Source organism: Chiroxiphia lanceolata, chromosome 15 (assembly GCF_009829145.1).
Source record: "Chiroxiphia lanceolata isolate bChiLan1 chromosome 15, bChiLan1.pri, whole genome shotgun sequence".
NCBI classification, from domain to species: domain Eukaryota; kingdom Metazoa; phylum Chordata; class Aves; order Passeriformes; family Pipridae; genus Chiroxiphia; species Chiroxiphia lanceolata.
The window spans coordinates 14,055,483-14,078,530 of record NC_045651.1 but is presented as its reverse complement, the minus strand read 5'-3'; the positions used below and the strand labels follow the sequence as shown (position 1 = coordinate 14,078,530).

The 23,048-nt window shown below is 54.3% G+C and overlaps 2 protein-coding genes across 5 annotated transcripts in view; one reads left to right on the top strand and one right to left on the bottom strand.

Annotated features, from left to right (window-relative positions):
• Positions 1-943: 943 nt before the first annotated feature.
• Positions 944-17,464, top strand: SLC6A7 (solute carrier family 6 member 7). The gene is made up of 14 exons (XM_032703398.1): positions 944-1,313; positions 6,833-7,013; positions 7,695-7,826; positions 8,405-8,639; positions 9,095-9,233; positions 9,530-9,664; positions 10,323-10,426; positions 10,945-11,069; positions 11,453-11,565; positions 11,647-11,778; positions 12,106-12,205; positions 12,570-12,670; positions 12,882-13,049; positions 13,967-17,464. Exons 1-14 carry the CDS (start codon positions 1,281-1,283, stop codon positions 14,180-14,182), a joined length of 1,914 nt encoding a protein of 637 aa, XP_032559289.1. The 5' UTR covers positions 944-1,280; the 3' UTR covers positions 14,183-17,464.
• Positions 17,020-23,048, bottom strand: part of CAMK2A (calcium/calmodulin dependent protein kinase II alpha) — a 34,799-nt gene continuing 28,770 nt past the window's right edge. For 2 of the 4 annotated variants that reach the window (XM_032703400.1, XM_032703402.1), the window contains 3 exons: positions 22,782-22,876; positions 22,203-22,431; positions 17,020-21,976 (listed from right to left, as the gene is read on the bottom strand). In XM_032703400.1, the coding sequence (XP_032559291.1) occupies positions 21,973-21,976; positions 22,203-22,431; positions 22,782-22,876 (328 nt within the window). In that variant the 3' untranslated portion in view covers positions 17,020-21,972. Of the gene's footprint in view, positions 21,977-22,193; positions 22,432-22,781; positions 22,877-23,048 lie in introns of all 4 variants that reach the window. The other 2 variants (XM_032703399.1, XM_032703401.1) reach the window with 1 other exon arrangement.

Genomic DNA, 23,048 nt, shown 5'->3' with positions numbered 1-23,048 from the left:
ACTGCACTGCTCTTTCTAGTTCCTACTGCCTCTGGTGGGTGCTGTTCCATGAAGTGGGCTTCTTGCCAGCTCCAGGGCAATGCAAGACTTGAGCCAGCCATGCAATGAGGCCCTGGAGCATCCCAGGTGCCTGAGGTGGGATCTCTACCCCCTGGTGGTCCCAGGCAATGGAGAGCTGCTGGTGCTCTCAGAGCAGCACCAGACAAACCAGGAAAGGAAGCTCCAGATACAGAGCATCCCAGCAGCAGCAGTATTAACATGGACATTTCAGGGCAGCATCAGCCCTGGATGTCTCTGCTGACAAATACTGCCCTGGACACAAGAAGACAAGGGCTTGAAGTCAACCCAGGAATGCTGGGTTGTTTGTACAGAGTTCAGTCCGTGCTGGTGACACAGGGCTGAGGCAGTTGTAATAAGGTGACATTAGTCTCTCCTCTCCCACGTCATAGAGATGGCCATGGGACACTTCTCTTTAGGTGGATCCCACGGGAAAAAGTCAAAGAGCTGATTCAGACTGCACTGGCACGAAAGGCAAACAAAGCATCCCTGCCCTGCATGAAGGGCGAGGCAGGGACAGTGCCTGATGCAGCCCCTGGATGTCAGCCTGGCCAGCTCCAGGCTCAGCATTCCCAGCCAGTATCCTGTGAGAGGGAGAATTGATGGGTGAGTCCACGGCAGGTAAAACCTGCCTGGTGAATACCCAAAGATCATTTTATTTTTGAGGAAGCTGTGAGTGTGTAAAAAGAGGTGTTTGTTAGGTTATGTAGTTTGTTCTTTCCTCCTTTCCCAATGGGAAATGTCGGTAAATATTAGCTCAGAAAGACCCACTGTGCAGGAAGATGCTGTGAGCTTCTGGCATCTGCACTCGCGCTGCTGCCACCGCTGCTTGGGGCACGTGGGGTGCTCAGTGGCAGCGTGCCTGCAAAGTCAGGTCCATCCCTAGGGACACCTGATGCATTCGTGGCATGAGTGAGGCAGCAGCCGTTCCCCCCTTGCTGCCCAGGTCGGGGGCTGAGGTCCCAGAGCCCCCCTTTCCCTGCCAGGAGTGCGTTTGACAGACAGACCTCCCTCCTCCCTCCCTGCTCCGCACGCAGCCATCCTCCACTCGAGGCAAACCTTTCCTCCAGCCTCACTCCTGCCGTTCCCCAGCTCCCCCCGGTAGCAGAGGGACACCCTCCGCGCCGGCCGTCGCTTCCCCTCTCCCCCTCGGCCCTCCCCAGCGCCGGAGAGAGCCAGACGAAAAGTGTCGGAGCGGGGAGCGCATAGCAACAGGGTCTGGCATGAAGAAGGTTCGGCAGCAGCATCTCCGGAAGGTGAGAGCCGGGAACGGGGGTGCCCCGGGGATAGGAGCCGGGGAGCCGGGGTTACCCCCGGGAGGTGAGAGCCAGGAGCGGGGGTACCCTCGGGCTGGGAGCGGGGAGCAAGAATACCCCCGGGCTGGGAGCAGGGAGAGGGGGAGGCATGTCTAGCGCCCTGCATCCTGTCCTCGGGAGCCTTCGTGGGCAGCCGACAGGGATTAGTCGGATATTAGGGGATAGTGTCCGTGCGCGGGGCCAAAGCGGGACTGTGGGCAGAGGGATGGGGCGTTTCGTGCCCACCGCTCCTGCCCGCACCCCCGACCCTGCCGTGCCCGCAGGTGCTGCCGGCGGTGGGTGACGCACGTTGTGTCTGGACAGACGCCAGGGGTGGCACCGGGGGCAGAGCTGGCTCCCCGCAGCCTGGCACCCCGGGACACTGCTCCCACCAACCCCCCGGGCTCGGAGCGGGGATGAGGGGTAAGGGATGAGGAGTCCCACACAGGGAGCTGGGCAGTGACTTTCCCACCTGCAGCTTGGATTGACTCCTCATCCTCCCCCGCAGGATTTAAAGGGGTCTGGGTGGTGGGGGGCCAGCTGAACACTGAACTCTGGGTACAGGGCAGAGCTGACAGAGCTACAAATCCTTTTTCCATCCTACTGGAAACCCTTTTTAAACCCAGCTGTCAGGCTTTCCCATCCCAGGCTTCCCTCTGCTACCACTTTGCTCTTACAGGCTCTCTGAGTTCCCATTTCCCCCCACTTTGGGGACTTTCTCATGCCTGTCTCCCTTGGGGACATGGTGGAGCAGGGTGGCAGAGGCTGTCAGCCACAGCTCCATCATAGGAATGCACTGCTGCTGCCAGTGGGTCAGCACTTCCTGGAGCATCCCAGGCAGTGACCCAGGGCTGGGAGCCACTTTGGCTCTCCTCTCTGCCAATCCATGCCCATTAACCACAGGGCAGGGTGACTCCAACCTGTGCCAGCATCCTGATGAATGAAAACCCATGAGAGTTTCATCACTGCCAGGAAATTCCTAGGATATTGAAACATGACATAAAAAAGCCAGCAGTGGCCTGGTGACAGCCAGCAGCTCTCTGCTGTTTCTCCACTGTTTGGACTCATTGTCTGGCCTCTTCTCTCTCCTCCTCTTTCCTAAAAGTTGCTTTTTCAGATGTCTCTGTGATTGCAAGATCCACTAAAAATTGTCTTTGTCCCTTCCAATGGTTTTCTGAGTTACTTGATGCTGGTGATCCTGTTTAGCACTTATTCAGGAATTCATTTAGTCCCATGGCAATCAGCTGGGATGGAAAGCAGATGTCTCTGGAGTTATTTTCTCCATCCCCAGTGCTGCTCAGAGCCCTCCATCCTCCATTACCCAAAACCACTTGCTGAGCTCCAGGGGGAAAACCCAGTGCTCGCAGCCACCTTGGGACCCCTGTGTCCAATGCTGGCATTGGGCATCAGCTGGTGGTGGCTGATGGAGAGATGTGCCCAGCCCAACTGCAGCACCCACCCAGGACCCTGAGAGCCTCCTCTCCCTCCCATTATGATCCACTTCCCATTGGCAAGCCAGGAGTTTTAAGCCTTCCCACCAGACGTGTTTTAGGTATATGAAAATGCCTCTTTAATGGAGAAGATCTTTCCCAGGCTCTAAGGATTTCAGGTTGGCTTTTGCATAACGGTATTTATGAGTGGATGTTTTAATTTGATTATTTGCTTTGGGGGGTTATTTGGTAGAAATGGGCTAAAGCCCACAGGAGCCAGTGGTGGGAGCCATGGTTTGGGCTGTCCCTCTCCATACCCGCAGAGCATCCTCCTCCTGCCTGAGCCACTGCCCTCCTCTGCCTGCCACAAACTGCCTCAAAACTTCCCCAGGGTTTTTGGATGAAAGACCATAAGCATTTGTATCCATGTGTACTCCCTGAACTTTGGACATCACTGTCATGAGTTTGCTTCAGCCTCAGCCATTTCCAGCCCCCAAAGCCCCCTGTGCTGACTCCACCACCTCTTGCTCCCTCTCATGGCGTGGGCTGGGGGCACCCGGGGTCAGTGCAGCCCTTCGAGGGGCTCTCCCACACCACAGCGATGCTTTATTTACTTCACTTTCTAAGCGATATTACATTTGAACTAATTTTTATGCTGTTCTGTTGTTTTTTCCTCTCGGAGATTAACAAGCAATTCGAGGTAATCTGAAGTGACTCACACTTCAGAGACTCGCTGTGCTCAGATCCGCAGGGGAGAAATCTGGCACCGGGTGGCATTTCCCCCTATCAAAGGCTGTGATCCATGCACGAAACACTGGCAAAATGACCCCACAATGCCAGCTTGAGTGGAGACAAAATATGATGAAAAAGTAACTTTCATCTGGCTGTTTTTTTCATGGATGCAGCTGAGTTTTGGACCGGTTTAAGTAAATTGGTTTACAGAAAATAATTAGCACAGGGCGATTTTCTTAGGGACGTGAGCTCTTATCTTGGCAGAGATTAAAGTGCTTTTTTTTTTTTTTTTCTTGGTGACCTTTGATTTGCTGACTTCTTTGGGAACATCTTTTGGTGAATAATGAAAAGTGATGCCGTATTCAAAGAGACCGTGGTTGCCAAGGGAGCTGTTGGTCCCCGTCTGTTTATAACCGCGAGACGGGAGCCCGGTTTGAAGGATGGCAGTTGACGGTGGAAAGCACTAGAGCAATATTGTAGCACTGGAGCACTTCAGCTGCTGCTGAAAAAGAAAATTCCTGTTATGACAGAGGCTGAAAGGGAGCAATAATCCTTAAAAAAGGATCTGGAATCGAGCCGGTGTGTGAGATTTCCAGCAGTCTGAAGAAGGGAGGTGTGCTTTTCTCTGCTATTTGGGACAAAGATGGGCTAGAATCCTTAAATACTGTGCTTTGAAATTCATTTTAAGCCAGGCAAGTAGGCCAGTTTTTCTGTGATTTCTATGGAACGGCTGGGATTTGGGGCGTTTTTGAGCATTCTGGTCATGGAGCAGCCTTTTTGTGTGTTTTCCAGCAGCATTCCTGGCCTGTGCCTCCCAAACATCCCCAGTGGGGACCACACTCTCATTGTCTTCAGGGTCTACCTGACGCTTGAGCAGTCTCTGCATTCTGCTGTGGGGTATCAAATTTAAACTGCAGAGCTCCAGGTAACGATATTTATAAGGGGGGCAGTCATCACGGAGACACAGGTGACAGATTACTACATCCTATGGCCCTTGAAAAGAGGACTGAGATTGGGACTGGGCCATTTACAGATTGGAAAAGGTCCAGTTGGTTCCTTTCTCTTCTTGTTGTTGCTTCTGTGTTGATTTCTGTGCTATATCTGATGGATGGGCACAGCATGTAATCAGCTCTTGCAGCTCTACCTGTGCCCTCTCGCAGGTGTTTAGGATTCAGACAGAGATGCAGGAGTCAGGCAGAGGATTTAATGATCTCCCAGCATCCCTGCTTGCTGGTTTTCTGTGATGCAAACCTGGAAATCAAAAGCTCCCTCGAGGCAGTGTGATGGACGGGGAAGCCTTTTGGGGGGAAAGACCCAACTGTGATGGTCCCCACTGAGCAGGGATATTTGAATACAGGTTTTATCTGCTGAAACTTTTGGGGAGGTGTTGTGGAGCAGCCTGTCCATCCCCTGCAAGCAGAGACAGCTGCAGGTCATGCCTGCTGTGCGTGCTGGGCTAATTAGCAGGCATGGCCATGGCTTGGAGATGTTGCAAAGCCAGAGAGCTGTGTTGAACCGCTGCAGGAGGGCTGCCAGGTAGCAACAGTTTTATAACAACAGTATTATATTTGGGTCATATTTTGACTTTTCAGCCTGTGTTTCTGAAACTTTTTTCTTCTGGTCCTTGCCTTGTGACGGTGGCATCCAGTGGGGATGGGCTTTTCACGGAGGGGTTTGGTGTACGGCTTTGCTGGGGCTGTGTGTTTCAGGTTGGCTTTGGGAAGAGTTTGCCCTGGCTTGTCCTGTCCCTCAGGGGGTTTTCACACCAGGTGGGGACGGGGGTGAGTTCATCTCTGTGTTTGGTGCCTTTGGGCTGCAAGCAGCACATCTGTGGTGCCGGTGGCTGGGGGTTTGGGGTGCACCCTGTGAAGGGTGGGAGCTGGAAGCCCTCACCATCGACAACATGGCTCAGTGTCTCCATGGGAACCAGCAACAAGAGCATCCCCCAGTCCAGTCCAGCCAGAGAGGAGGAAGAGAGCAGAGAAGGTGGCTGCCACCTTCCTAGAGGCTGTGGCAGGGCAGCGCTGAGCTCTGCTCAGCAGCCAGCTCTGGTCTCCAGGGGAATTGGGGTCTGCTGCAGGCTTTGAGCGCATGTGCACGCTGGTGCAGGGAATCCACAACTCCTTCTGGCTGATCCCTCCAAATCCAGGTTCCTCTCCCTCAACCACTTCCCATAGACTTGTTCCCTAGGACTGTGAAGAGGGACATGGAGAGAGCTGCTTTTTTCTTTGGAGAGCCAAAGAAGAAGAGAAGGTTCCCAAATGGGTTTTTCCTGCCCTGGTCCTGGTGCCTTGTCAGCAGGGACCCTAGAATCTTCCTGTGCTTCAGTATGAATGTGATATACTCCCATGCCAGGGCACAGCAACATGTGGTGCCACAGGGACAGGATCCTCATCCCACCACTTTTTTGCTGCCTGGTCTTGCTGAGGGGATATCTGTGATGGGATCTCACCCAGCAGCTGCTGGCTTAGGCTTTCAGCTCTGAAGGGATAAGAGCCAGCAGGGATGCCTTCCCCCCTCTCCCAAGATCAGGAGATTGGGGAAATTCAGACCAAACATCTCACTGCAGGCCTGATAAACACCCATACACAAAGAGCAAGGAGTCCTCACAGTGCATCACCCCAGCCTAAATGGATTGCAGGACCCACACCTCCCTCTTGCAGAGCTGAGACAGTGGGAAGGAAGGGAATGGGTTAATCCCCTGCCTGCGCTGCACTGATCCAGGGCATATTAGGAAAGTTGGAAGGAGGTGTCTCAGCAGGGACAAGTGGGAGCATCACAAAATCCCCACAGTGTTTTTCCAGTTGGAAAAGTGTGGAAAATATATGGAGCATTTAATAGCAGCCAGCTGAGTGCCTAGCATGGCAGTGGCACATGGGGATGGGCTGTCACACTCCCTGGCACACCACAGTGTTCTCCTGCTGTCCTCATGCCCATGTTCTGCAGGATATCCGGAAAGTTTATTGTGGCCCCTTAAAAGTATATCTTTGGAACCTGGAATTGCAAGATGGGTCCCGGTGAAGCTTCCCAGGGTGAACCAGGACCATCCTGCCTTTCCCAGGGAAGCTCTGGCCACATGGGATTGCATTTATCCCCTTTCCTTGCTCAGTGGCAGAGCAGGACATTGCCTGGAGTGGTTACCAGAGAGCTGCTGTAATGGGGTGTCCCCAAGGGACGAGTGTCAGTGCTGCGACTTCGGGTTACAAATTCACACAGGAGTTCTTGGCACTCCTTCCCACTCTCCCATTCTTCATTCTCTGTTTTTATTCCCTCCTTGACCCCTGTCTGCCTTCCCCCATACCCCATTCCTTCGCTCAGCCCGTGACACCAGATCTCCTGGTAAGCCCCAGCAGCCAGGATGGGGACCTGGGCTCCGAGTGCCCAGAAGACAGAGGGAACTGGACAGGGCGGCTGGATTTCCTCCTCTCCTGCATCGGATACTGCGTTGGCCTTGGAAACGTCTGGAGGTTCCCTTACAGGGCTTACACCAACGGAGGAGGTACTTGGGTATCCTTTGGAGTGGCTGATTTCCCCATCACTGAGCTGGGCTGGTGGGACATGTCCCTAAAGAGGTGTCCCTTCCCCTTCTTAGGGCTGGGAAGAAGCACTAGTTATTGTTGTGAGGTGATGCCTCCTCCTGCCCCCCATGCTAGTTTAGGGCATTAACCACCTGTACCCGTGTGGGAAAGGATGTGCCAATCCATCTCTGTATTCCTGGACCCAGAGAAATCCCCGGCTCAATGCTGAACTGAACACTACCTGACCATCTCTCCTGGTGTCCAACAGTTTCTTGGCCTGGTGTCCTTCAGGACTCAGCAGGGTCAGCAAATTCTTCCCAGCTATCGAAAGAGGGAGCTTTTTGCAAGGCAAGAGTCCGGGGTGATGGTGCAAAGTGCTGGTTCAACTACTCCCAGAGCGATTGCTTGTTTCACACAATAATTACTGGAGAATGCCACAGTGTTTGAGAAAAGAAAGTTGGGAGCAGGGGGGAAGCATGACAGGTGAATCACAGCCCTTTTCTCCTGCACTGACAGTGAGCTGTTGCTCCTCATTGTCTTCCAGATTTTGGTGAAGATCCCTCAGGACCACAGATATCGAATGAGCTTCATTCCCTGTCACAGATGGGCTTTAGGTGTTTGCTCTGTATTGCTTTCAGAAGTTTTTTTCTTGCCTCTTGCAGGAGCTTTCTTGGTTCCTTACTTCATCATGCTGGCCATCTGTGGGATCCCCATCTTCTTCATGGAACTGTCACTTGGCCAGTTCTCCAGCCTGGGGCCCCTTGCAGTCTGGAAGATAAGCCCTCTCTTTAAAGGTGCGTGAGGAAAGTCCAGAGCCTCTGCAAGGCCTCTGCAAGACCTGATTGATGAGAACATGGACCAGCAGCAGCATTCTGTGACCCTCAAAGCTCTTGTTAGCATCAAAGATTAAATCCTAGGAGAAAGTGGAGCAGGCCGGACTTTTTGGTTAGCTGTTTTAATAGCTGCAAGATATCTATGAGATCTGTCAGTCTTTGAGGTTTCTGGATGGCATGACCAGTTTAGAAATAGTAGAAATAGTATGAAAATTATTAAGCCAGAGCATGAAAGCTAAGCAATGACTGTTAAAGACAAAGAGGAGAATAAAGCATTAAAAAAAAAAAAAAAAAAAGTCAAATCAAATCTTTTTATTCTCAACATTACACTGGAGTAAAGTTGTCTGGATGGGGCAATAGATCATCAATACAGAGAAAGCATGTCCAAAGGGTAAAATGGCAATAAAAGGCTCCCTCACCAGGTGAACCTCTGACTGGTTGAACATTTGGCTGCTGAGATGCAGTGTCTGACCCTGGTTTTGGATGTGCTCTGCTCCGGAGAGATGGCTCACTCCTTCTTTACCCTCTCCTTCCTCCAGGCATTGGCATGGGCACGATCCTCATCGTCTCCTTGGTGGCCATTTACTACAATATGATCATTGCTTATGTTCTCTTCTACCTCTTTGCATCCCTCACAAGCGACTTGCCCTGGCAGCACTGCGGCAACTGGTGGAACACTGACCTGTGCCTGGACCACCACGTCATCAAGGGGGGGAACACCACCTTCCCCGTCAACATCACCAACACTGTCAGCCCCAGCGAGGAGTACTGGAGGTAAGGAGAACGTGGGGATGTGCTTGGCATCCAGCAAGGGAGAGGATGGGGATGGAATGAGGGGTGAGGGGTCTGTGCTTCATAAATCATGGCATGGTAGGCACTCATGGCCGGTGTTGTAGGAGCAGTGATGGGCTCTTGTGCTCAGCTGTGGGTGATATCTCAGTTTAGCCACTGGGATGACATGTTCTAGTGCTGCTTTTCTGGCCTGGTGATGTGTTAGACTGAAATGAATCCCATGCCTGGAATGGCTAGGAATTTGCTCTCAAGATACCAGGCATCCCCTCTAGTCTCACACCAACTGTTCCCATTTCCTTGACAAATAGCTGCCAGTGCCTGGGATGGCTGACAAGGTTATTTTTTGCAGCAGAGGCATTTCCAGGGTCAGAGAGGGCCCCTGGAAGAAGGTAGAGGGTGCCAGTGGCTGCTCACTAGTAGTTCTCCTTTCTCTCTAGTCGGTATGTCCTGCACATCCAAGGGAGCTCAGGGATCGGGGATCCCGGGAGGATCCGCTGGAACTTGTGTCTGTGCCTGCTCCTTTCTTGGACTATCGTCTATCTGTGCATCCTTAAGGGAGTCAAATCCTCTGGCAAGGTAGGGGCTGGATGGCCTCTTTCGGGGGGATTTACAGAGGTGCTCACCAGTGCCTGCAACTCTACACGTCTGGGAAAGTGAGACCCACAAACAGCATCTGCTGGACACAGGACATTCCCGGGATGCCTTCCACACGTAGAGACCAGCAGGACTGACACACCAGCCCTGCTGCAGCCCAAGGACCCCAGCACTGCAGGGTGGCAGTGCAGTGTCCCACCCAGGGGGCAGGGCAGGGGGGCAGTGCTCACACTGTGCTCTTGCTCCCAGCTCTCCCAGCTGGCTCTGCTCTCCCACAGGTCGTGTACTTTACTGCCACCTTCCCGTACCTCATCCTGGTGATGCTGCTCATTCGTGGTGTGACCCTGGAGGGGGCCTGGAAGGGGATACGGTTTTACCTCACACCCCAGTTTGATCATTTGCTGTCTTCCAAGGTGAGCAGGACATTGTGCAATTTGTTCAAGACACGGAAATTAACCTTCTCCTGCCACCTCCAGTGTGCAACAGAGGCAGTTCCCTTACTCAGGTGTCTTTTCTGACCACTCCTTGACCTAAAGTCCTCTCTCTTGGTTACTCCAAGATCAAAAGTCTTTGCCCCACACCTCTTCTTGACCACTGTTCCCATGTGGCCTATCCCCATGCCTGTGACTCTGGCTCTGCACAGAAGGGACAATGTGGTCACAGCCTCCCCTAGGTACCAGGGCCATGGGCAGGATCATCCCAGCCCCAGTGATGGGCTGGATGAGGCAGTGGGTTCCCATGGTGGATTTGGCCATTCTGTTGTTCTCAAGAAATCTCAGCAGGTGGAGCAGGGGTCAGCAGGGGCGGCCACCAAGAGACCACCCAGTTTTACATTTAATGCCACACTGGGCTGGCTCTAAAACACTCCCACTAGCCCTTTAACTAGCCAGCTGATCCACTGTGAGTGGTGAGTGTGTTAACTAGGAAAGACAAACATCCTGTGGGCTGTGCATGCCTGGGGTGCTGGGGAAGATGTGCCCAGGAGTCTGGGGAAGCAGATTTTCAATGCCATCTTCCTTGTGAGGAGGTTTCCAAACCCCTGATCTCCTCAGAACTGCTTCCTTCCCCCAGGTGTGGATCGAGGCAGCCCTGCAGATTTTCTACTCCCTTGGGGTGGGCTTTGGGGGCCTCCTCACCTTCGCCTCGTACAACACCTTCCATCAGAATATCTACAGGTGGGACCCAGCTGCTGTCTCATAAAAATAGTGGGTTGGGGGGAGCCATGAAAACTTCAGACAGCGGGTTCAAAGCCAGCAGAAGTACACGGTGCAGCACACAGTCATCCAGCACTGCTCCTTGCACGAGCACCATGGCAATACCTGGCAGTTTGCACAGGCCTGAGAGGAACAGAGGGATCTGTGGGAGAAAATTCTCCTAAGCACCAATGCAGAGCACCCAGCTCCAAAGTTTTGGGCTGTGGGTGCTGAAGTCTGAGGATAATTGAGGCTGGAGTTGTCTGTGGTTCACCAATAGGGAGGGGTGTTGGACATTTGGTCTGATCCCCTCCACAGGGGAAAGCAGGCTTGGGAGGAACCCACAAAATTGCCCTGGAAAGCACATGTCAAGAGAGGTCCTGGGGGAGAGTCACACTGGGTCACCTTACTGTGGCTCCTGGGGCTGGCAATGCCATCATGCACTGGTGTGGGGTGAGAAGGAGAGAGCGTGTTCAGAGCATCTTATCTCTCCTCTGTAGGGACACCTTCATAGTGACCCTGGGTAATGCCATCACCAGCATCCTGGCAGGGTTTGCCATCTTCTCTGTTTTGGGATACATGTCCCAGGAGCTTGGGGTCCCTGTTAACCAGGTGGCAAAAGCAGGTGAGGCCAAATGAAGACCCTTTCCCCTTCCCCTTCTGCCTGAGTGTGCTGAGGAGTGTCCCTTCCAGGACTGAAGGCACCTGAGGAGGTTGGTGTGAGGGATGAGGCTGTATGCTCAGCTGGCCACGGGGAGGGAAGGGAGGAGACAGGTTCTTGTGGTGTAAAGGCTGAGCAACAAGTGATGCCTAAGGAAGGTCTGAGCAAGGAGCAGGCTGGTTCTCCTGCACCCCTCCACTCTCTGCTGCAGGACCCCTCCTGCCCATTGTGCAAGAGTCCTGGCAGGTCCCTGCTGTGGTGCTGCTCTGCTGAGCTCTCCTTTTCTCCATCCATCCATGTCCAGCCCCTTCACCCCCTTCTCACCTGCTGTCCTTTTCCTCCCCTAGGTCCTGGTCTGGCTTTTGTGGTGTACCCACAGGCCATGACAATGCTCCCCCTTTCTCCATTCTGGTCATTCCTGTTCTTCTTCATGCTGTTAACTTTGGGCCTGGACAGCCAGGTAAGGAGAGAGCCCACTGAGCCAGCTGTGGAGCACAGGCAGCCTGAGGGCTCAGGGGACCCTCTCCTCCTGTGCAAGCAGTTTGCATTCATGGAGACCATCGTTACGGCAGTGACAGATGAATTTCCCTACTACCTGCGGCCAAAGAAAGCCTCGTTCTCAGCTGTCATCTGCATTGCCCTCTTCCTGATGGGGCTCATCCTCACAACAGAGGTAAGGGTGTGGGCATGGATCCGTTGTGGGGACCAACTAGGGCTTCATTTTAGGGAGAACTTTGGTCATGGCCATGTTTGCAGACACAAGTATTCACATCAGCTATCAAGGTGAAAGAGAAACAATGAGCCCAGGCTTGCAGAAGGTGTGAGTCCAAGGGGAGTGACACAGTGTTATTCTCATCCCTACACCAACCCCATAAGGAGTGTGATGTCTCTTGATGTCTCTGCTGTCTTCCCCAGGATCCACAAAAGTGGGAGGAGCTGGGTGGGGGTTTATTGGGATGATGGTCCTGGAGATGCTGGCCATTGTGCTTTGTCTCCGCAGGGTGGGATGTACTGGCTGGTCCTACTGGATGATTACAGCGCTGGCTTTGGCCTCATGGTGGTGGTGATCACTACCTGCCTCGTGGTGACACGTGTCTATGGTAAGGGGCTCGTCCCCACAGGGGCACAGGGAAGGATGGACTGCCTGTATGGAGAGAGGAATTTAGAGGGAGCAATAGGGAAACCAATAGACTCACAATGGACCATGAAACACCTCTCCTCCCACCACTTGTTTCTTCTTGGCTGTCACTGGATTCACCTTCCAAAGATCTGTGGGGTGCTGAGACCAGTCCCATGGACAGTACTAGCTGGGACCCCCTCCTCCATCTCCCAGCTGGGAGGGGAGACTCTGCCGTAGAGGATGCAAACCACTGCTTTTGTTCAGTGCAGCACAGCCTGGTACAGGCACTGGGCTCTGGGGGAGGGCTGACAGCTTCTGAGTCTTTCTCCTTCTCCTTCCTTCAGGCATAAAGAGGTTCTGCCGAGACATCCACATGATGCTGGGCTTCAAACCAGGGCCCTACTTCAGAGCCTGCTGGATGATCCTATCCCCAGCAACAATGATGGTAACTGCTCAGCTTGAGGTGCTGGAGAGCCACAGTGGTGCCAGTATCCCTGGGTGACCTCCCAGGGTGACAAGTTGCTCTGCTGGCATCTCCTGCACCAGGGACCATCCCAGGTTCTGCTGGGAGGTGTCCATCATGTCCAAGCCTTTCTTTTTGACCATGAGATCTTCAGAGGGCTCTGGGATGACCTCACTTTCTTCCCATCCCACAGGCTCTGCTGGTATATAACATTGTCAAGTACCAGCCCTCCGAGTACGGCAGCTACCGCTTCCCCGCCTGGGCCGAGGTCTTGGGCATCCTCATGGGAGTCCTCTCCTTCCTGATGATTCCCTTGGGCATGGTGGTGGCTGTGCTCCGAGAAGAAGGAACCCTGTGGGAGGTAGGAGGGGCCTGGTATTGCACCCCAGAAGTGTGCAGGGGTGAGCACGAGCCCCTGCCAAGCCTATACCTTCTGGAAGTTTCTGTAGTCTCTCTGCTGGAGGGGTGTGTCCCCCATCTCTCCTTCCTGCCCACGGGGTGTGAGAGATGGCTGGCACATGCCAAGGCATTTCTAGCAGCGCTGCTTACCATGATGCCAGGCAGGTAGTGAGCAGCCCTGTGTGCATTCCCACCCCAAAGCAAGCCTGCTGTGCCCTGAGGGGAAGCACAGGGTGCTGGATGCCTGCCCCAAACGTGGGGCAGGCATGGGCACCCGGGACTTTGCACCTCTTTGGCAGGAGCGAAGGCAGAGCAAGGCAGGCAGCTGCCAGACTGTGCAGGCAGCCCAGATGGGATCCCTGCACTGAAAGGCTTCTCCCAGGAGCAGGTTACGGAGCTGCTGGCTGCATACAGCTTTCCCAGCCCTTCACTGCTCTCCCCAGGCTGTTACAAGGAAAGGAGCAGAGCTTGCTGCCCTCCCCAGGCAGCAATCGCCTACTGTCTGTAACAGGGCTTGACACAGCCGTGGGCACCGTGGCATGGCCAGGAGCCCCCTTGGCAAAGACCAACCCCTTGTCTGGGTGACTAACCCCACAGCACAGGGCTGTAGCCCTACAATAGCCCCTCTCTCCTGCAAGCCCTCACCACCAGCACCCACAGACAACAAAACCCCCACAGCAAGGCACTTAGGCAGAGCTGCCTTCCCAAAAAGCTTCAGGACAAGTATTTGGCCCCATCCCATGCTCATGGGGAGCTCTTCCAGTCCCTGGGGGCTGGCAGAGCACCCTGTCCCCCCGGGAGGTGTGGGCATGCTGGGCTGTGGGGGTGAAGGCAGTGCTGGTGCAAGATGCCCGTGCTCCCTCTGCCTGTTCCCTCCAGCGAGTCCAGCAGGCCAGCCGGCCCACCATGGACTGGGGCCCGTCACTGGAGGAGAACCGGACGGGCATGTACGTGGCCAGCCTGGCGGGCAGCCAGTCCCCCAAACCACTGATGGTCCACATGAGGAAATACGGGGGCATCACCAGCTACGAGAACACGGCCATCGAAGTGGACCGGGAGATGGAGGAGGAGGATGAGGAGGAGTCCATGATGTGAGGGCCCCCCCTACCCCCAGTTTGCACGGGTTGCACTGCAGCACTTCAGGACGGCTTGGGGGGTCTTTTGGGCAGCAGTCGGGAGCTGTCGACCCTGCCAGGTTCCTCACCACCACCATGGCCCTGCCATGATAGAGCTGCTGCCCATCCTGGTGCCCCTGATGTGTTTCTGTTCAGTGTGACAAACTTGTGTGATGAGTCCATCCGTTCATGTGACAGTGTCTGGTTGAAGTGTCAGGGCTTCAGGGCTGCCCCGCTCCCACCCTCAGCCCTGCCCTCCCTGTATAGGGGTGTCCAGGGTGCAGGAATGTCCAGGCTGCAGCAGGTGGGGAGGTGGAAGAGGTTGAGGAGGTCCTCTGCATTGGTCTGTTCTCTGTTTGTGTGTATTTGACTCCAGTAACCCATAAACACATGTGAGAGAGGCTGTAACATCCTCCATGCCCCGAGGACAATGTGCACCAGTGTGCTCTGATCACACGGAGGTATTCCAGCAAATAACCAGCACTAGTCAGTGTCCTCTCAAAGAAATTTGACCTAATAAATGAGCAGTTAAAAGCAATTAAAAAAAAAAAGCTTTATAAACAAACCAACTTGGGCCTTTCCGGGCTTGGAGATCCCCAAGGACAGCTTTTCCCTGTGGTGCCTGGCAGGGCTTGGGTGACTTGAAAGAAGGGAAGAGGCTGGGTGACCTGTTCCCCATGTGTACAGGAGGTCAGGGACAGGTCTCAGCTGGACCCAGTGCCAAAGGAGGAGCCATGTCCACTGCCAAGGGACAGATCCAATGTATGGCCCTAGCCCTGGGTACTGCTTTTCCCAGGGAAAGGAGAAGGGCTGGGTTTCAGTTCCTGCACATGATTTTGGGGTAGATCAGCCCAGGGCTCATGACACAGGGACCCCACCTCCTGCTGATGCTGCTGACCTGAAGGTGCCAGTGAGCTCCTGGGTGGGGCTGTTTGGACCTGACGCTGCCAGTGTCCATCATCCCAGGGTCATGTGTGCCTTCCATGTGCCATCAGCTCGCCAGTAAAACTGGTGTGTGACGCAGCCCTTGTGTGGATTATCTGGAGGGTCCCCAGCATGGAAGAAGGGCACATCTAGAGGGGCTTACAGGGATGGCAGGCACAGCTGCCCTGGGCTCTGTCCTGCAAATCTTCGTCCTGGTAAAAAACCAAACCTTAGGATAAACACACAAACTGGGGTTTTATGTCTGGATTATGCATGTGGTCCTGGTGCACTGGATCAAGCACTGTTGCCTGAGCCTTCAGAGTGAATTCTGGCATAAGGCTGCAGTTTTTCTCCTTCCCTACAGTGGGGGAGAATTAATTATTGCCTTTTCACCTCTGAGAGCAGAGGGCCAGCTCCTACACCTGCTCCATCTGCCTGCTCACCTCCTCTTGCCCAGGGATGCTGAGCTCATTCCTGGATGGCTCTGCCCTTCCTTTCCTCTGCAGGACCACCAATGGCTTTCCCCATCCTGCTCCCCAGACCCCACCATGGCTGCAGCTTCCCTGGGCGTGTGGGGCTCCTGCAGCACAACTGCGCGCGAAGCACCTTCGGCCGCTGGCCCCCGGGTTAATCATTAGAGTCCGACCATAAAAGTGTGGCTGATGGAAAGTTCAGGCCGTGGCGGCTGGGGAGTGGGGAGGGCCTGCCATAAACATTTATGGCCCCAATGAATCCCTTGCTCTAACCTTGACACTATTTGCTGAGCAGGAGGCCTCAGGAGGTCACGGTGTTGCCCAGCCATCGCTGTGGGTGCTGGCTGGGGAGCCCGGGCTGGGCTGGCCCCCGGAGGGGCACACATGGGGGTCTCCAGGGGTGATGGAGCAGGTGATGGACCCAGGTGTTCCATGATGTTACTGCCAGCCACAATGTGCCAGAGGAATCAGGAGTGCTTCACACCTTTCCATGGCATGGAGTTGAACTGCTCTGGGATGACCAAGTTGGTCCAGGCTCTGCATGTCTCCCAGCTTTCCCTACTCGCATGGTGTCCTGCCACATTCCCCAAACCCCCACTGCGATCCTGGGATCCTTGGGGCTCTCCCTTGGCAGCTGCCATCAACCAGAACCGCGCTGCAGAGTGATGGGAAGGAAGGAGCTGAGGCTGTGCCAGGGAATGTGGCTGGGGAGCAAAGCTGGCAGTGTGGGAGGACACCAGGGGCAAAAGGCATGGGGGCAGTGACACACCCAGAGGACACGTGCCCTGGGCCATGCGTGGCTGCCCAGGGCTGGGGGGGGATGTGGCAGCAGGATCATTCCAGTGCTGACACCTGCTGGGGCCAGGGCAGATGGCAGGGAGAGGGGGAACAATGGGGGCACCTCAGGACTGGGGGTGCAGGACAGGGGCTGTGACAGCCCGACCCCAGTCCCCCTGAGGTACCAGCCCACCTGCGTGGGCAAAGCCCAGCAATTGCCCCTGGGAGCCCCCCAAACCCATCCTGGACTCACCTGGGTGTTCTGTGGCCCTAACCCTGCAGCACCAGCTCCCCCAAAGCTCCCTCAAACTGCCCAGTGGGCAACTCCATCCCCCATCCAGCTCGAGCAGCTCCTGGGGGCTCCCATACACCTGCAGCCTCCAGAGCCCCGTCCCTGGGAAAAGGGATGATTGCAGTGAGCTGGGTCTGGGGGGGGACATTGGGCTCCCCAAAGCCTCAGGAAGGCTAAACACCCAGGGCAGCCAGTGCCCAGGGTACCAGCATCCTGCAGGCAGCAGGATACCTGCAACCGCTGCCCAAGGGTTGGTCTCAGCCTCGATGCTTTCGAGGACAGGAGTGCGGTGACAGAGGGACAAGGGGGTGGCAGACTGTCTGAGTCACTGCAGTGACGGAGAATCACCCGTTTCCATGCTCAGAAGTTGGTAGCTATTTATTGCACTTGAACACCAAGAATAAAATTGACACTCGCCCTCCCTCCCACACCTACCCTACTCCCAGTCCCCCCCACCGCCCTCCCCAAATAGAGCATCGGATTTGAGCAGTGATCATTCTGTTCACAGCCACAGGTTCAGAAAAGGAAAAAAAAAAACAAAGGAAAAGGAAACAAAACCAATCCCACCCCCCACCCCCAAGTTCCCACTGAATCCAACACGGTCACACTGCTCAACAGTTCGAGTGCACTTACAAAAAGAGAAGAGAAAGGCTTCAGCTGCAACCGTACAGACGGACACGAGGGGACAGGCAGCTACCCCTCCCCGGGGCCTGATTTTTTGTTACGTGACAAAGCTTGGTATAATCTTAATTATAATATATTTTTTGCAGTCATCTTAAATAAATATTTCCATAGATATTTCCTGTAAGTATATATATTTTTTTTATATATATAATATATAAGAGAGAGAGATAGATCTCATTTTTTTTTCTTAAACCACTGTTAACTTATTTTCCCTGCTTGTCCAAAAAATGTTACAAAAGCCCTAAAATTGTGCAACAGTTAGAAAAAAGGGACAACAACCCAAAGAAGGAAGGAGCCACTTGATACAGTCCCCTCCACCTCTCCCTCTCCCACTCCCTGTCAATGACCTGCAGGAGGGAAGGACATTCAGCTGGTGGGACGGGTGGCAGAGTGGCCACCAGCCCCTGCTCTGATGTCCCCACAGTCTGCTCACATCTGGGCTTCCCTGTCTGGTGCAGATGGGCTAGGACTTGCACCTTGGGACATGGGGGATGGCAAGGTCTCTACCTCAGTGCTGCATCAAGAGCATGGTGCACACCATGAGATGTGCCCTGTGCCGAGGATGAAGGGTCAGCCAATCTCCCGGGATGGTCAGAGGAGGGATCTCCTGCTGGCAGACAGCTCTTGGTCCATGGGGCTGCATGGCTGCCCTCTCACATATGGCACTGTAATCCAACCACAGGCTGCAGGGCCCACTGTGAGCTCAAAGTGGGAGCAGATGACTGTTCCTGCCTGCTCCAACCTCTGGAGATCCGTGGGAGCATCCACTGTGGAAGGCAAAGGGAGGGGAGGCAGGTTTGGGGTCACGCAGAAATTCAGTGCCTGGCAGAGGGGGCATTACATGTGGGGGAGGGGGGAAAGCACTCTCCCAACTGTGACTGTCTGGGGTCAGGAGGGGAGTCCCTGCTCCTCCAGCAAAGAGCAGAGACCCAGGAGTAGCCTCTTCATCTTCCAGAGGGGATGCACCAGCAAGATGTGAGAAATTATGATGTTGCCATTGGACCCTGGCATCCAGAAAGGGAAAACAGGCAGCTCCCAAGCCCACCTGCGGAGCTGAGAGCTCAAGACCACCACAGCAAGTGTTTCCAGATATCCCCCGTGAGAGGTGAAAGAGAGGATGAGTTTGTAGGACTTCCGAGTTTGGTTTGATCCAGACAGGTAGGGTTCTGGGGTTCTGTCTATGCCAGGAAATGAAATGTGCCACAGCCTGATCTCCAGCCTTGAGGCTGACAGGGACAGAAGGTCCATGGTGGTAAACCCCATCCCAACAAGGTGGCCTTGTCCATGTCACTTTTTGGGAGCATCCCTGGACCTTGTCATCCCCAGAACCAGGGGGGGATTGTTGGGGCCAACAGCTCAAAAGCACAGACGTAACAGCAGCATCCTTGGCTCTGCCAGCCAAAGAAGATGGTGGCAGTTGATGGTTATTTTTATAGTTTTCCTGCAAGTTTAGGAGAAATCAGGAAATGTGAAGGAAGACAGAGACAGAAGATGTTTTCCACGAATACTGAGAGAAATGGTGGTGATCTGTCAGTGCTTGCTCAGAGATGCTCTTGGGAATACAGGAACCTGCTCGGGAGAAGCAGGACAAGGTGGGACAGAGAAGCCAGGCAGGACAGATCCCTAAAGTGCAGGTGCTTAATGCTGCCAGCATGGGCATGTTGGGAAGTTGGGTCTTCCTTGGTCAGGCTTCAGCTTGACTGGAAGACTAGAATGAGTTGAAACCCCAGACTCTGCTTCCCTCAGAAAAGAGCAGAAAGGTTTTAAGTGTTGCAAGGACATCCAGCTGCCTCCCGGGGAGGTGACCTTAGTGAAACCTCAAGGATGAGAAACCCCCTTCAAGAAGGCACCTCAAAGCCTTCTTGGAAGCCAAGATGTTTCTCCCTAGCAGTGACTGTGGGCTCTCAGTGAAAGGAGATTGTATCTACCCCAGCATCTCATCTGTCACTCCCAGCAAATCCTACTGCACCTCCTGTCCCATTCCTTTCTCCAGTAGCAGCTGCTGGAGCAGCTTCACCCTCACAGCTCACCCAAGGTCCACACTTATCAGCAGCTTCAAAACCAGGCTGAAATGGCATCTACCCTCCAGCCCCCATGCAGAGCCCTGACGTGACCTTCTCTATCCTCAGCCACCTTATACCAATCCTCAAAAACCCTCCTGCCACCTGGAGAGCCTGGCATCAGAAGGTGGATGGCATTCACTGTGGCTGACTTCAGAGCCAGCTCTAGAGAGGGAGAAAGAGAACTGTGAAAGAGCTGAGTCCTTCCTTTAAAAATGAAAAAAATTCAGCACTACCTGACTATAGGAGGAAAAACAGATCTGTAAAAACACCAAAAGTCTACCTTAAAAGCTAATCCTCTCCCTGCATGGATTTCCCTGCTTTGGGGTCATCTCTTGCAAGCCTACGGTGAAACAGCATAGGGCAAGGGGACCCACATGGGCACCCGTGGAGCAGCTCTGTGATTTGCCCCCAGAAAGGCATCTTCTACACACATCACCAGCAGCCATCGCACCGCCGGCACAGCGGAACACACCACAACACTTCTCAGGGCCTGTCCGTGCCCCAGCAGTTTGGATTTCTTCCCCTCCATCCAGTGGGAAAACGTTTTTTGCAGTCTGCAAGGACGCAGCTGCGTTTGGCACGGTGGCCGTCCCTGCCTCGACAGAGAGCAAAGCGTTCAAAACCACATAAAAGGCAAAAATACACGCTCAGTATTTACATGGAGGAAACATTTCCTCTTTTCTTTTTTTTTTTCCTTTTTTTTTCTTTTTCTTTTTTTTTCTTATGTCCAAAACAAGCAGTTTTTTGTTCATTTCTTTGTTTTTCAACACACGCACCATCTAGAAAGTTAAACGCCATGCAGATGCAGAGAGTGGAGCTAGAAAGTCCCCCAGGGCAGCAGCGCTGCAGGAGCCTCACATCAATGAGCAAAGAGGCTCCAGTCGGAAAAAGAGAATGAGAAACGGAAGAACTGCCGGAAAAACACCCACCCTCAGACCTCTACCCGATGGCAAAGAGGTGAGACCAAAATTCCTCATCCTGGCCCTGTCTTCTGTCCCAAAAGCCACGTGCTGGTGGCTCTCCAAAAGCCACTGCTGTGGTTTGCCCTGCAGGAAGACCCGGGGGGTGCAGGAAGATGCCCTGGGGAGGGGGGTGCCCCCAGAGGTGGGTGCCTTCACCCATCCAGTGCTCTGGGACAGGACGGGATGAGCCACCACGGTGTGGGGAGGGGGCTGGCAGCCGCGGGACCCCTGGTAGGAGCATCGTAGCGGCTCAACCCCTTTCCAAATGTAAACGCAATGAGAAACAGCAACCCCCAGAAAATCCCCCCTCCCTCCCCACCTTAAACAGTTGAATATTTCTAGTTATTACATAAAGATCCATTTCAGCAAATACTCAAAATCAAGTTACGAAATGCACGGTAGGTTGGTTTCTTTTTCCCTATAAAAAGGCATGCGCTCAAAGGAGAAGACAGCTAAAGGCTTGTTTGTTTTCTTCGAAGCACAATCAGATTCTGCAGAGTTTTGTCACTAAAGCTTGCATTCCTTGTCATCGCTGGAAGGAGTCGCGTGGGCGATGGAGGTTTGTGCCCCAAAATCAGCGGCCAGTTCAGCTGCCCCTGTCCCAGCCCGGGAGTCAGGAGCAGGGGAGTGCCAGTGCTGCACGTGAGGGGCAGGGGTGGGTGCTGGGGTAAAGGATCCAGGCTGGAAGGAGCATGGGAAGGAGGGCACAGGGGCAATGCTACTGCCCAGGTATGGAGGGGAGAGCTCCAGCTCCCGGCTGTGCCCATGCGGTACTGGGAAGCAGTTGTCTTTCTCCTCCTCTCTTCTCCCAGCTTCTCCGGTCCCTGTTCCAAAGGGAGAAGGGAGGAAGGAGGGAGAGCATCCCTCCTGGCACAGCAGCTGCCTGGAGCCAGGGTGCAAACCTTCTTGCTCTCCTGGGAAGGAGCCAGCCTGCGCTGGGAAGGGAAAATAAACAGGTAGTCTTTACTCACCCGTCCAAACATGGCCCTCCTTGCCCAGGTGCATGAGGAAAATGGACTTTGCAAATGGTTTAAGTCGTGGTTCCCCATCCAAGGCTGCTGGGAAGTGGGAACTCGGGTCGAAAGCGGGCAGGAGTCATGGCAGCAGATGGGGACCTTGATAGCAGCAAAGCAAAATCCACCAGCACGCGGGGAGGATGCAGCACAGAGCGGCTCAAAACTGCCTCCCTCTTCCTCGGAGGGCTTCCAGCAGAGGTGGGAATGGAGGTGGATGATGAGTCCGAGCCCAGTTCAGGACATGTGCTGGGTAGTGAGGGGGCCCACCAGTGCTTTGCAGCCAAGGAGAGGGGCCTGTACACCAGCCAGATGTTTACGTTTAAGTTCATGGTTTCTCTTTTCCTGGTTCATGCAGAGGAAGGGGGCCCAGGGCCATGACCCCGGCAGGGTGGGGGGTTTCATGGGATGCTTGCGCTGCGCTGGCAGGGCCGTTGAGTGTGTGCGGTGAGAAGCGAGGGGTTATTCCAGCGGGAACCAAGCAGCAGAGCCAACAGGAAAAGTCCCGTAGGTGAACATGTCGGAGGGGGTCTCCCCTTGGTAGTCAGTCAGTGACAAGCCCAACACGGGCAGGACCATGCTTCAGCTGCAAAACACAAACCAGGAAAAGCCGGAATTTGCTTTGACCATCCCTCTGGCGGAGCATCCCTCCCTCCAATGCCATCTCACAGCACTCAGTCATCTGCTTCCCACCGCAGATCCTGGGGCAGGATTCCACCTGCTGTGCAGCCTCAAAGCTGCGTTGAGCCCTGAGCCCGCATTCAGCCCTCCCTGCCCTCCCTTCCCCATCCCTGGATCCTCACAGGGCTTACTGCGGTAGGACAGAGGGCGCGCCAGATCTGTGGAAGTGGACAATTTGCCATTTGCCATCCCGGCGGTGCCAGATGCGGGTCTCCTCGGACTGGGCAGTGCGGGGGATCCCTCCGGCGTCCACATACTGCGTGATGCGGATGTAGGCGATGCAGGCGGACTCGTCTCCCATCAGGTGGATGTGAGGGTTCAGGATCGTCGTGTGCACGGGCTTGCTGTTCCGGGACCACACTGGAGAGGGGACAAGCACAAGGGCAGTTAGGCAGGCAAAGGAGTTTAGGTGGCTCTTCCCCAGGGTGGCAGCAATGTGGGAAGGGGAGATGCTTGCGTTAGGTTCTCTGCTTGATTGGGCTGAATAAATGCTGCATGGGTGGGTTCAGCACCTAGAAAGCAGCTAATGCAATGACTCCTCTGCATGCACCTGGTCCCAGCTCATGTAATATCTCCTGCTGGGACCTTCCAGATCAGCTAGAGATGCTCCACAGCCACCGTAATCCTATTCTATCTGGCAAGCTGATGAAGGTCAAGACAGGCCCATGGGAGGCGGGAGGGGTCCCTCAGAAAGCAAGGGAGCTACTTACAGTTTTCAAAGTAGAATCGGTGGAAATCCAGGCCTTCCACAAGGTTGCCCAGAGCCTCGGGCTCAAAGGCAGTCATCCCAGGGTCACACATCTTCCTGGGGAGCCAGGAAGGGAAGATAAAAGGGAGAAGTTATCTCACCACTTCTAGTATGAGAGCCTGAAGAATGCAAATGCCTTGTGCTCAGGACAGCTCCCTCAGTTTGAGGCTGAGGGGCATCTGCACTAGCAAGTAATTCTTGCAAAAATATGAACTCATCTCTGCATTCT